The 13,452-nt window shown below is 38.9% G+C and overlaps 2 protein-coding genes across 6 annotated transcripts in view; one reads left to right on the top strand and one right to left on the bottom strand.

The window, feature by feature from the left end:
- The window catches only part of aggf1 (angiogenic factor with G patch and FHA domains 1), a 63,053-nt gene extending 54,916 nt beyond the window's left edge, over window positions 1-8,137 (top strand). For 2 of the 3 annotated variants that reach the window (XM_043707179.1, XM_043707172.1), the window contains 3 exons: window positions 5,651-5,778; window positions 6,246-6,345; window positions 7,840-8,137. In XM_043707179.1, the coding sequence (XP_043563114.1) occupies window positions 5,651-5,778; window positions 6,246-6,345; window positions 7,840-8,040 (429 nt within the window). In that variant the 3' untranslated portion in view covers window positions 8,041-8,137. Of the gene's footprint in view, window positions 1-5,650; window positions 5,779-6,231; window positions 6,346-7,839 lie in introns of all 3 variants that reach the window. The other variant, XM_043707186.1, reaches the window with a different exon arrangement.
- Window positions 8,138-9,100: 963 nt separating this feature from the next.
- Window positions 9,101-13,452, bottom strand: part of LOC122558517 (KH homology domain-containing protein 4-like) — a 42,922-nt gene continuing 38,570 nt past the window's right edge. For all 3 annotated transcript variants that reach the window (XM_043707194.1, XM_043707202.1, XM_043707213.1), the window contains 2 exons: window positions 12,351-12,439; window positions 9,101-9,790 (listed from right to left, as the gene is read on the bottom strand). In XM_043707194.1, the coding sequence (XP_043563129.1) occupies window positions 9,519-9,790; window positions 12,351-12,439 (361 nt within the window). In that variant the 3' untranslated portion in view covers window positions 9,101-9,518. The remainder of the gene's footprint in view (window positions 9,791-12,350; window positions 12,440-13,452) is intronic.

Raw genomic sequence — 13,452 nt, 5'->3', positions numbered from 1 at the left:
AGAAAATGTAAAGAGTCACCAGGAGATGTGGAGAGTTCTTCAAGAAGTAGGTCTTTTATTTGCAAACAGAAAAGCCGTGATACTCAGAACCTCAGGGTCTGTGGCTCTTTGTACCTTTTCGTTATCTGTTTTTGTTAGCTTATTAGCATGTCCAACTGTGTTAGTCAGAATTACCTCACTCCAGATATACAATAAACAAATAATGTTAGTTCCTATTATCTCTCTACTTCTGGCACTATAGTTTTTTCTACATTTTACTTAATATTATTCTCATGTCACGATTAGATATTTTACTATCACCTCTGCCACAATGATATTCCATCCTAAACCTTACTTAATACTATTCTATTGTCATGATTAGATATTTTACTACCCCATCTACCACAATGGTCTCCTGTCCCAGGCCGACCCTGCTAACTACTGATTAAATGTTTAATGTCATGTTCTGCCACAAGGGTCTCAAGCAGGCTGACTCTACTAATATTAATTAAATATTGAATGTCATGTCCTAAATATTTATTGTCACGACCTGTCCCAAGCTGCCATGATGATATTTAGCAGGGGAGGCTGACTTTACTAACTGTTGTTAGCTCATCCCATCCGAGTGACCTTTCAGCCCCAACCTGACTCTGCTAATTGTTGTAGGGGAATTGCACTATTCTTATCCCATCCTACCACAGTGACCTTTTGACTAGTGTAGCACTCCACAGACTCCTTTTAACAGATCACCAGTGGTTTTCATGCTTTAACCTTTCCCATGCTTTCATGCTCTTTATTTTCCATAACAGCTTCTGGGGTAGGTGGGACCTTTACAAGCTGAATGGGCTGTACCTGAACTGGAATGGGTCCAACACCCTGCTGAGATGGTTTTAAACTCTTTTGGCAAAGGGATGGGCACAGAGCAGGTGTAAAGTTGGGAGCAAGATCCAAACAGATATAGGAATGCTAGGAGAGTCCACTAGGGGGAGAAGACAAGGGCAGAATAAGGCATATAGATGGACTAAAATTGTATTTATTTTAATGCTGAACTGGTGAAATGGTGATACTGAGCATTGCTGAGCTTGTGGGTATATGATACTGTTGCAGTCACTGAGTTGAAGGAAAGACAGGACTGGCCGCTCAACATTCCGTGTTATAAAAGTTTCAGACATTATGTAAGAGAGGTGGGGCATTGCATTATTGATAGAGGAAACGTTCACTGCAGTAATGAGACAGCGCCTCCAAGAAGAACCTTCAAATGAGGCCATTTGGGTAGAGCTAAGAAAATAGGGGTGATTATCTTACTGGGATTATAATATGGGCCTTCCAATAGTCTGAGCATGATAAGAGGAGCAGCTATGTAGGCAAATGACAGAAAGGTGTGAGAGAAACAAGGTTATGGTTGTAGGGGACTTTACTAGGATTGCATTAGTGTGAAAGAATTAGGGATGGAATTTTTAAAGTATCAAGGAGAGATTTTTATGCCAGTACATTGTTTCACTAGAGATGGGGCAGCATTTGACCTAATTCAAGGAAAAGAAGCCAGTCAAGTGATTGACGTTTCACTGGGTGAACATTTCGGAGATATTGACCATATTGACCAAGTTTTGAAGGTCATTAGAGAAAGGGATAAGGATAGCACAGAAGTATCTAAACTGGGGGAAGGCTAACTTCAATGTCATTAGGCAGAATCTGGCAAACATAGACTGGGAACCTTGCAAGCAAGTCTACATTTGGAAAATGGAAGTCTTTTAAAAGTGGTATATTTAGATTCAGGGCTAGCATGTCCCACTAATGATGAAGGGAAAGGCAGCAGGTCCAGGGAAATCTGGATTTTAACAGCTGTTGATTAGCTTGATAAATTAAATAAAAAACGAAGCATATGTCAGGTACAGTGTGTTAAAAACAGGGTAGGTCTTTCAAAAGTATAGAGGGTGCAGAAAGTTGCTTGAAAAGGAAATTGAGAGAGCAAAGAGGGGCCATGAAATATCTTTGGCAGATGGGATAAAGGAAGATGGGAAGGCTTTTTATAGAATGTGAAGGGTAAGGAGTATCAGGGAAAGGGTGGGACCTATTAGAGACCAAAGGGACAACCTGTTCATGGAGCCAGTGGCTGAGAACTTCAGTGAATACTTCTCATTTGTATTCACAGGAGAAAGACATTGTATCTGGATATATCAATTGAGATGATGAGGTTCTAGGATGTTTAGATGGGCATACAGGTAGGTGCATTAATCCCCAGAATCTGATGAGACATATCCCAGGCTGCTATGGGAAGCAAGGGAGGAGATTGCTAGTTGCTGACTGATCTATTTAATACTCCACTGGTCACAGATAAAGTGCCAGATGACTGGACGATAGCCAGTGTGGTTCCTTTGTTTAAGAAGGGTAGAAAGGATAGGCCAGGTGATTAGCACAGATATACCGTGGGCGGCACGGTAATTAGCACTGCTGCCTCACAGCGCCAGAGACCTGGGTTCAATTCCTGCCTCGGGCAACTGTCTGTGTAGAGTTTGCACATTCTCCGTGTCTGTTTGGGTTTCCTCCGGGTGCTCCAGTTTCCTCCCATAGTCCAAAGATGTGCAGGTTAGGTGAATTGGCCATGCTAAATTGCCCGTAGTGTGAGGTGAAGGGGTAAATGTAGAGTAATAGGTCTGGGTGGGTTGCTCTTTGGAGGGTCGGTATGAACTTGTTGGGCCGAAGGGTCTGTTTCCACATTGTAAGTAATCTAATCTAATCATCCAACTAACTGGTCTTTAGGGAACTTACTGGGGAAAAAATTCTGAAGGACAGGATTAATCAATACTTGGAAAGGCAGGAATTGATCAGAGACAGTAAGCATGGATTTGTTGGAGGGAGATCCTGACTGATTTAATTGAGTTTTTTGAAAAGGTGATTAAATGTATCGATGATGAGGAACCCACCGGATCCAAGGCAAGTTAGCAAATTAGATCCAAAATTGGCTTAAAAATTGAAGGCAAAGAGTGATGACGGAGGGTTGCTTTTGCAATTGGAAGCTTGTGATCAGTGGTGTGCCATGGGCATCAGTACTGGGATCCTTGCTGTTTATGTATATTAACCACTTGGAAAAGAGTAAGTTTGCAGATGATATGAACATTGGAAGTGTTATAGTGAGGAGGATGGTCTCAGGCTACAATCTGTTATTAGCTAGTAAATTGGGCAGAGCAGCGGCAGGTGGAACTTAATTCTGATAAGAGCAAGATAATGTATTTTGGGAGGTATGATGATGGAAAGAGACACAATCCCGCTAACGAGTACTGAGGAACAAAGGAACTGGAGTATACATCCATAGATCCCTGCAAGTGTCGGCAGGGGTAAACAGTGTGGTGAGGAAGGCATATAGAGTTATCTAGGTGCAAGGAAATCTTGTTACAACTTTATAAAACTTTGGTTAGGCCAAATTGCACTGTGTGCAATTCTGGTTGCTACACTGTCAGAACGATGTGATTACACGAGAGAGGGTGCAGAGGAGATTCACTAGGATGTTGTCTGGGATGATATCTGTTTTGTGGAGTGACTGGAGCAGCTGGGTATGTTTTCCTTGGAGCAGAGGAGGCTGAGGGGGAATCTGATTGAGGGATACAAAATCATGAGAGGCATAGACCAAGTAGATCATGAGAATCTCTTCCCTATGGCAGGCATGTCTAAGACCAGAGGGCATAAGTTTATAAGGCGAAGAGCAAGTGGTTACAGGTAACTCTGAGGAAAATAACATTTCACCCAGTGGCTGTTAGATCTGTAGAATGTGTTGCCCGAGAGGGTGGTGGAGGAGGCACTGTTTCAACATTTTAGTAGTATCTGGATGAGTACTTTAAATGCTGGGACAAAGTAGCCATGGACCAAGTGTACATAAATGGGATTAGTATTTGGCACTATGCTGTATGACCCTGTGCTTGCTACAGCTAAAGAAGGCATTGGTGAAACTACGAGGAGAAAGTGAGGTCTGCAGATGCTGGAGATCAAAGTTGAAACTTTATTGCTGGAACAGCACAGCAGGTCAGGCAGCATCCAGGGAACAGGAGATTCGACGTTTCGGGCACATTCCTGAAGAAGGGCCTGTGCCCGAAATGTCGAATCTCCTGTTCCCTGGATGCTGCCTGACCTGCTGTGCTGTTCCAGCAATAAAGTTTCAACATTGGTGAAACTACACCTGGAGTACTGCAGACAGGTTTGTCCCCTTGAGGAGAAATGCAGTTGCATTGGAGGAAGTTCATGAGATTAGTTCTAGAGATAAGGGATTTATTTTGAGAGATTGAATAGTTCAGGCCTGTACTCTGAAGTTTAGAAGTATGAGAGGGTATTTAACTGAGGTATACAAGATGCTAAAGGGGATTGACAAAATAGATGTAGGTGTTTCCTCATGTTGGGCAATCTAAAACAAGAGGTCATAGTTTTTGGAAAAAGGGTAGCAGATTTAACATAGATGAAGATTTGGATGTGAACATAGGAGGTATAGTTAGTAAGTTTGCAGATGACACCAAAATTGGAGATGTAGTGGACAGTGAAGAAGGTTACCTCCAGAGTGCAACAGGATCTTGATCAGATAGGCCACTGGGCCAAGGAGTGGCAGATGGAGTTAAATTTAGATAAATGTGAGGTGCTGCATTTTGGAAAGGCAAATCAGGGCAGGACTTATACACTTAATGGTAAGGTTCTGGGAGTGTTGCTGAACAAAAAGACCTTGGCATGCAGGTTCGTAATTCTTTAAAAGTGGAGTCGCAGGTAGATGGGATAATAAGAAAGGTATTTGGCATGCTTTCCTTTATTGGTCAGAGTATTGAGTGTACAAGTTTGGAGGTCATATTGCTGCTGTACAGGACATTGGTTAGGCCACTTTTGGAATAGTGTGCGCAATTTTGGTCTCCCTCCTATAGGAAGGAAACTTAAAAGGGTTTAGAGAAGATTTACAAGGATGTGGCCAGGGTTGGAGGGTTTGAGCTATAAGGATAGGCTGGGGCTGTTTCCCTGGAGCATAATAGACAGCTTTATAAAATCATGAGGGACATGGATAGGATAAATAGAGGTCTTTTCCTTGGGATGAGGGAGTCCCGAACTAGAGGGCATATTTAGGGTGAGAGGGGAAGGATATAAGAGACCTAAGGGACAGAGGGTGGTACATGTATGGAATGAGCTGCCAGAGGAAGTGGTGGAGGTGGGTACAATTACAACATTTAAAAGACATTTGGATGGGTGTATGAATAGGAAGGGTTTAGACAGATATGGGCCAAGTGCTGGCAAATCGGACTAGATTAGGTTAGAATATCTGGTCGCATGAACGAGTTGGCCCGAAGTACATCTGACTCTAGGAGAAATTACTTCTCTTCAAGGTTTGTGAATCTGAGAAATCTACTACCTAAGTATGATAAATAATGAGACATAAGAGTAAATTTTAAGTGATAGACAGATTTTTAAATTAGTAATTAGTTGAAGGGTTAAGGAGAGCAGGCAGAAAAGTGGAGTTGAGGCCAATATGAGTTTGTATTAAATGGTGGTACAGACTTGAGGGGCTGAATTGTCAACTCTAACTTCTAGTTCTTATGTAAACAAAACTTGGTGTTTATAGGGGATTATGTGCAACAGAGAATGTGATGCTCTTTCTGAAATGTTCATTTTAAACAGTCTATTAAACTTGTTGCCATTTAAAATTTAGAATAGTGCATATGAAGGATGTCAAATGTTAAAGAACTCAACGTACAAGGATCGAGCTGCCAATCGCAGACAGCTTGTTGGAAGTGATAGTATCTATAAAAGAGATGATGCTCCTGCTTCAGTCAATGTGTAAGTATGTAATGTACTCTGCAAGTTGTTGAAAATTTCAGAATTTACCAAATGCACCCTTGTTCAGTTCCAACAGAGAATATAAATTGCTTACCAAAAATGATCTTGGCTGTTTCTGATCAAGTTTCCAATAGAATTTTGCTATTTTTCCTTGGTGAGAGAAAAATCACCAAGGGCATTACCCTTTTAAGGAAGACCCTATTTGGTCACTTAACCTTTTACTTCTATTCCGATTGGCATTGGGGCTGAAAAACCAGAGAATGCCAATGGAGATAGATTCAACTATTGCTTTAAAAATAGAATTGCATAAGCAAGTTAGAGAGAAAAGGTCCTGCATGTGACTGTCCAGGATATACTCCACCTGCTTCTGAAAGTAATCTGAGGGAGACTGGGTACTGGTCTTAGGATATAATGATATTATCAAAATAGTAAATTATGCACTCACACAATCAGGTTTATCATCTTAGGGAAATCTGTGACAGCAATAAAGGGAGAAAGATGCTGGAAAAGATGGGCTGGAAGAAAGGTGAAGGACTTGGCAAAGAGAGTTGTGGAATTAAAGAGCCGGTAAGTTGTCTTTGCCTTACTACACAGGTAACTGTTAGAAATTGCCTTTTGGATCAAAACAAATTAGGAAATTGAGACATAAAGCTAAACATTTAAACAAGTTGCTACATATTAATGAGCTTTCTATAATTTCCATTTATTCTGCAATAGAGAGAAATGAATTGGAAATGAGTGATTTATTTTTTATTACTAGACTTAATGGGCGGCATAATGGCTGTACCGTTCTGGACAGTGCCTTACAGCATTAAGGATCCAGGTTCGATTCCAGCCTTGAGTGACCATGTGGAGTTTGCACATTCTCTGCATGTCTGCATAGGTTTCCTCCCAGTCCAGAGATGTACAGATTAGGTGGATTGGCTTATGCCCGAAACGTCGATTCTCCTGTTCCCTGGATGCTGCCTGACCTGCTGCGCTTTTCCAGCAACACATTTTCAGCTCATGCTAAAATTGCCCATGGTTTCCAGGGATGGAGACTAGGTGGGCTAGCTATGGTAAATGCAGGATTGGGTGGGTCGCTCTTTGGAGGGTCAACATGGACTTGTTGAGCCAAATGGTTTTTCTGCACTGTAGAGATTCTAATATGCTTTAAAGTCAACTTGCCTATTAGTTGTAATGCAACTCATTGTATAAATGTTAACATTTTTTTTCATTTGTCCGTCATTGGCATTTATTATCCTATCCCTAGCTACCCTTGAACTGAGTGAATTGCTAGGCTATTACATAGGGCAGTTGAGTCAACTACATTGCTGTGGGTATGAAGACACATTCAGATCAGATGAGGGCAGCACATTTTCTTCCCTAAAGGATAATAAGCTATGAGTTTTTCTGACAATCAGCAATGGTTTCATGGTCATCTGTAGATATTTAATTCTCCCATCATAGCCAGATTCATACAAGGGTCACAAAAACAGCTGAGTTTCTGGACTAATAGTCTGGAGATTATACCATTGCTTAACAGCTGCTTAAACGTGTTGGTAGACTGTAACAGTGCATTTACCAAGCCAAAGAAGTATTTGAGCTTCTAATGGTTCAGCAGGAAAATATAGTCTAGGAAAGTTTCATGTTCTGTACTATTGGAAGATCTGTGTATTAGTGTACTGAGCAGTTTTGCAACCTGAATAGATGAAATGGCAGATACCAAAATGAATCAATCCATATTTTCTCCACTAATCTTTATTGATTGAACTGTGCTCACAATTGCACCTTAGATGCCGACTGAATTGAGCTTGCCTGGTGTGATATGCAGTTTTAATCATCAGGCTATCACCACAGACACTGGCGTAAGTCCCAAAATATTTGGTCTACGATCCAAACCATTCAGGATTGTGGTATACATTGTAACTTGTTTGAAGGATGTTTTATTCTTAAGTAAACATCTAAAAATACATTTACATCTTGATGAGAAATTGCAAGGCAGACATCTAATAGTGTGCTGTAAGTATGCCAATCCCTTCTAAATCCTAAATGCTGTCTTTGTTATATCTGTAATTTCAGATTCAAGTTCAACTTCATCAGTCACAAGCTGGTTTAGGAGCCACTGAATCACTTTTCATTGAAGATGTACAACTGTTCAGATCCAACAAACAGAAAAATTGGGCCAAAGCTAGAAACAGATTTTCTGAAACTTTTCAACAAACCACAAATCGGAAAGCAACACCAAAAACATTGTGGGTTAAAGATACTGAGAGAGAGTAGACTGAAGACACTGTCACAAGTTGAGTTTTGTAAATTAATTATACCCCAAAGGCACAAGTTTTTATATTGTAAAATAAAAAGCAAATATGCACATTCAGTTTGAGGCTACTTGCATTCATTCCAGTTCTGTTTTGGTGTAGCACCTAAGGATCCCCAAATGCATTTTACTTTTTAAAAAAAAAGTATACAGTCCTTCCAAGAATGAATATTGCCAAATGACTTGTGTAAGCTTTTCATCTTGCACTCCTCAGGACAATAAGAATATAAATTCAAGGGAAAAAAAACTTTTTTTTACTGCATGAGAATAGATGCTGATAGTGTTGCCATGAAGAATGTACCCATTAGTGCTTTGTACAGTTGACAGCTAGGTTGGCTTATTAGTCAGAATATTGCTCTGCAAAATTAACCCAACTCAGATGATAGTCATGTGTTGAAAAGATGCAAAGAATTGTATAGTTTCCAGGACGTGGCATGCCTGTCAGTGTAAATCCTTATACACTTGCTGAATAATCTAATGTAAAGCTAATACTGAACAACTAACTAGGAGTATGAAAGAGTTTCACTTCAAATAACATCCTCAAATACTGAGGTATACTAACTGTGCACATCCAACCCACGTTTGGAAGAATATTTAGCAGTAGCTAGATAGTCCTAAATTGGTTGTCAGCATAATTCTTTGCATATGAAGGATTATCAGTCAGCTGTCATGGCCTATACTTTGCACACAGGCTCAATGCATGCAGCTGTTCTGCCTGTCTCAGTGCAACAAAACAAGTGATGCTATTGCCTGCTATAAAGCTGCTCCTGCAAGTTTGACTAATGGTTAAACTGGAGTAGGTATTGTTAATTTCAAAGGACTACCATTATCTCAATCACTTTGTAAAAATATACTTTGTCCAAAGGAATGAAGTCTGTAATTTATTTTATTAGGCCCAACAATGGCAAATGGTGACTGATCTAAAAATTCAGTAACAAAATAGATTAATTCTCCATGCTGCTTTCACAGTTTCAATGTTTGTAAACCAAATTTGAAGGGAATTAGTTTTCAACACTTTATACCTCACTTCTTTCACATACTTTTATTTTACAGGCTATATTTAATACACTAAATCCTTGCCAATTACAACATAAGATTGGTGCACAAATCATGCTTCTGCAAAGTACCAGCAGGAAAAAGCTGGAGTTTTCATTGTCCTTAATTCTGGAATTTGTGACTTCACTCTTCACAATACTGCAGCTGGATTCCTGTAAAAATGCCAAATATGATGGTTCAACTGCAACTTTCATTAAAGTCTATCTTCCAATGTTACACAGCCAGCCACTCGATTATGATGGTCCATTAAATTTAATTCCAGGTGTCCTCAGAAATTGGGTAATAGTACTGCACCTAGCACACACAGGCTGATTTGTACAATAGTAGTTTAGCTGCACAGAGTGAAGAGAACATTGACAAAGATACATTTACAACATTTGCAATATTAATTGGGTGCCATCCAGAAGGGCATGGAATTTTGAGACCTGGGTAAACCATGTTGCTGCTGCTGATGGTGTTGATGAGGATGCTGTTGGTGGATTGAATGCTGAAAGTAGGGATGGTACATATTGCGTGATGCATTTCCAGAAGGTCTGTATCTCCCACCTCGCTTATGCCGGTCATCTTCCTCATCTGAAGAGTCCTCCCCATACTGTGCCAGGGCACCTAGGCTATCACTAGTCTTGTGTCGCTTATGGCTTGGAGAAGAGATATGACCTACATTTTAAAATAAAAATCCCCAAACACCATACATACCCAGAAAGCCAAGAATTATTCAATATAAAAGAGAGAATTTAGTTTGTGGGAAAGAGAACACATTGTTAATGTTTAAATTTTTTACAGACAATTCATTAAAATAAATCATTTGTAGTACAGTACACAAGATGTCATAAAACCATGTCAAGTTGACAGCAGCAGGTGAAGTCCCATCAGAAACATGTAAGAGAACACAAGACACAAGGGAAAATTAAATTCAGATTAATTGTGATATATTAACTACCTCAAACTGCAGCACAATAAAAACCTTTACAGCATGCTTCGCTCCTTAATAGTTGTATTAAACAATGCCCTTCAAATTGACCAGTAAAAGTTTCACAAATGACATAAACACTGCAGGGATTATTAAATTTTCTCACTTAGCTGCCACATTCTGTAATATGTTAGCCAGGTTTTATATTAAAACAATTGGACAATGAATAAAAGATTAACAAAGTAGGCATATCTTCACTTTTTCTCTAAGAATCTGACAATTCCCTGGCTTACTATCCCTTTGGCAAATTAAACATACTACAAAAGTCAATTTACTGAAACAAATTTTCTAAATATTGGAGGTACCTATACCAATGCCATCTAGGTAAACCAGATTTCTAGATACAATGAATTAGGATCAATTGTTAAAAAACAACTCAGCTTGAATGAAAATTTTTAAAATTGTGATCTTGCCAAGGAACTTGACATGACAGTAGTCAATCCCTTCCCTTGAATATTTTCATATCTAAATAAGGCATCACGTATTTACAAAATTATCTATTGTAATAATATGCTATTGAGTACATGGTAGATGCATGAATAGCTCACACCACTCTGAATCATAGCTTTTAAAAAACTATTCATTCACAGAATGTGGGCATCGCTGGCCTGCTCAGCATTCAGTGCCTAACCCAAATTGTAAAAAGAGTAGTTTAAGACCATATTGATGTGGGTCTGGAGTCACATGTGGGTTGGACAAGGCGAGGATGGCAGCTTCACTGCCTGAAGGACATTAATGAGTCAGGTGGGTTTTCTGGATGATGAACAAAGTTATACTCAATTCCAGATTTTCTTTAAAAATCGTAATTCAGGATTCATACCCATGTCTCCAGAACATTACCTGGCAAATCAATGTTTTCTTGAAGCCAAAATTGTGATGCACTTGCTTTCCCATTACTATTTACATCATCACTAATAGAAATGAGAAACAATCAAAACTATTGGTTAAAACTCAAATGAACCAGTTATATCTTTGCTAAATTTCCTTTGTTAATGAAAACCCAAGTACTTGTCAAAATAAAACTTCTCACTAACATACAAAATTTTGATAGGATAGATGGTAAAACACTGTTTCCCCTTGTATGTAAAATTCAGACAGTCGAGATATAAATGTTTGGTTATTTTGGGGCTTAAATGTGGAGCAATTTCTTCACTCAGAGCATTCTGAATCTTTGGAACAAATAAGAGTTATTGAGATTTGGTGAGAAAAGTAGAGTTCAGGATCAGCCATTAACTTATTATATGTTGAACCAGCTCTTGAGGCAGTACAGCCTACTCTATTTGTGTTCTTTTGTAATGTACCACATGCAATCTCATACATTTTCTTTGATAGGTACCTGTCATTTTATGCCTGCTTGATATTGAACATACCCCAATAATAGGAGGCACTCAATGATATTCAGAATTGGTTCCAAATACTGAGTTGGCATATTAGTCAGTGGAGCCTGTCTGTTGCTCCAACTCCCAAATAAGCAGAAACCATACTGGAACAGTTCCAAATAGAAAAAGAAACGTTATTTCAAGAAGGAGAAATGCATGAACAAAAGATTATTTCTGATATTATACTACAGAAGCATCCTTCATCCCTTTTTAAACGAAAACTGTCTATTGCATACACAGGAATATATTGTAGGAAAACCAGTGAGTTTTGTGTTTTGCCAGTTATTTTTGTAGGAAGGTCACATTGAACGCTTACACACTGCCTGAACAGCAAGTTTAACTTACCTTTATGGTATATATTTCAAATCATGAAAAGTTAAAATTTAATATTACACAGTCATAGCTCAGCAAGTAAAGTTCCAGGTATGGTTGCTGATCTCAATTAGGGCAATAATGTACAGGTGATCTCAGTATCACTGGATGAAGGACAAAGAAAGGTGAAGGGTTTGTGAAGACAGAAAAGTCCAGTATGCTTCCCACTTATTATGATGCAGTGGCAACTTTCAATTTAAATGAATCTGGATGCCTTGACAATACGGTCAGGCTTTAATGATCAATTAGCCAGTCAACAATTATGATCTAAGCTTAAGATGGAGAAGTCACTTGTATACCCAAGCACCTGTACTATAGCCCACATTATTCCTTTCACAAGAAAAGGGACAAGATGAGAAAAATTAGTAAGGAAAAACTTATTCATATACTTGAAAGACTAATCTTGCATAATCCTGTAAAGAGTAGAACACATCATTAAAGTGTTAGCCTGATTTAGTAGAATGGACTTTCTTGTTCAAGTGTGGAAAGTTCTCACCTTGCATGTTTAAGGTGTGCAACATTTGCATCGAGGTCTTCGGCATTTCAGAATGATCTCCATGGTTGGACAGCAAGGGCAGCAGCTGCCTGCAAGGTACAATGGAAGAATTTGTGACTCTTCAAATATTGGATTACAACAATGCATTGTGATAATTGTTACAAGCTTTCTTCCTTTTAATGCTGGTTTATTGTCTGCCCATTAAATATTGTGCTCCACTGGTATTTCATAACTCCTGAAAAACTAAAAGATAATTGTACACTTCCATAATTTCACACATTCTGAAGGAAAACAGAACATGTGAACACAGTTGTAGTAGGGCAAGTACATTATTTTTTCATATGCATGGCATACTATTGTGGTGGATCTACAGGAGGTTCTTAAACTACATCTGATAAAGATGGGAATACAGGCAACATAGGAACTAGTCATGTAGAAATGGAACAAAAAAAGTTACAGCTGTTTATTCTATTGAAAATATGTTAGCAGTAACATTTCTAGCGTTATTTAGCAAAGACAAGTCTTGAGGCTGAGAATATTGATAATATTTATTATGTGCATACCATAAATAATTTATGAGAAAGCAAAGTTGTAAAACAAGAACAGATAGAAGGTAGACATTAGCAGCTTACTACTTTCAAAGGGACGTTAAAACAAATTAGTCCCGTTATATTTTATTTGGAAAGGTAAGAGATAAGTATGCATTACAAACAGCTTTGGACAGTGCATCTTTCCTTAGAAAAGAGGGCTGTTTTAGGTGTGATCTATAGAAATAACATTCAGCTCTTCCAATCTATGCCAAAGTGCATAACCTCACTTTCTCTCACATTATACTTTATATTTAAAGATTTCGCCCACTTACCACTGTCCCACATCCTCTTAGCTCTTGCTTGTCACATATGAATGCTTCAATAGAATCTGCCACTCCAACACAATTTCAAGCAGTGCTTTCTAGAACATAACCACTTGCTGAGTGAAAATATTCTCCCTCATGTCACTTTTACTTCACTTGCCAATTACTGTAAATCTGTGCCCTATCATGCTTTATCATTTCACAGTTTCCTCCCATCTACTCCATCCAGGCCCCTCATTACTTAATTCC

This window comes from Chiloscyllium plagiosum, chromosome 2 (assembly GCF_004010195.1).
Source record: "Chiloscyllium plagiosum isolate BGI_BamShark_2017 chromosome 2, ASM401019v2, whole genome shotgun sequence".
In the NCBI taxonomy this organism is placed as follows: Eukaryota; Metazoa; Chordata; class Chondrichthyes; order Orectolobiformes; family Hemiscylliidae; genus Chiloscyllium; species Chiloscyllium plagiosum.
Note: the sequence above shows the minus strand (reverse complement) of the source record. Positions and strands in the feature narration are given on the sequence as shown.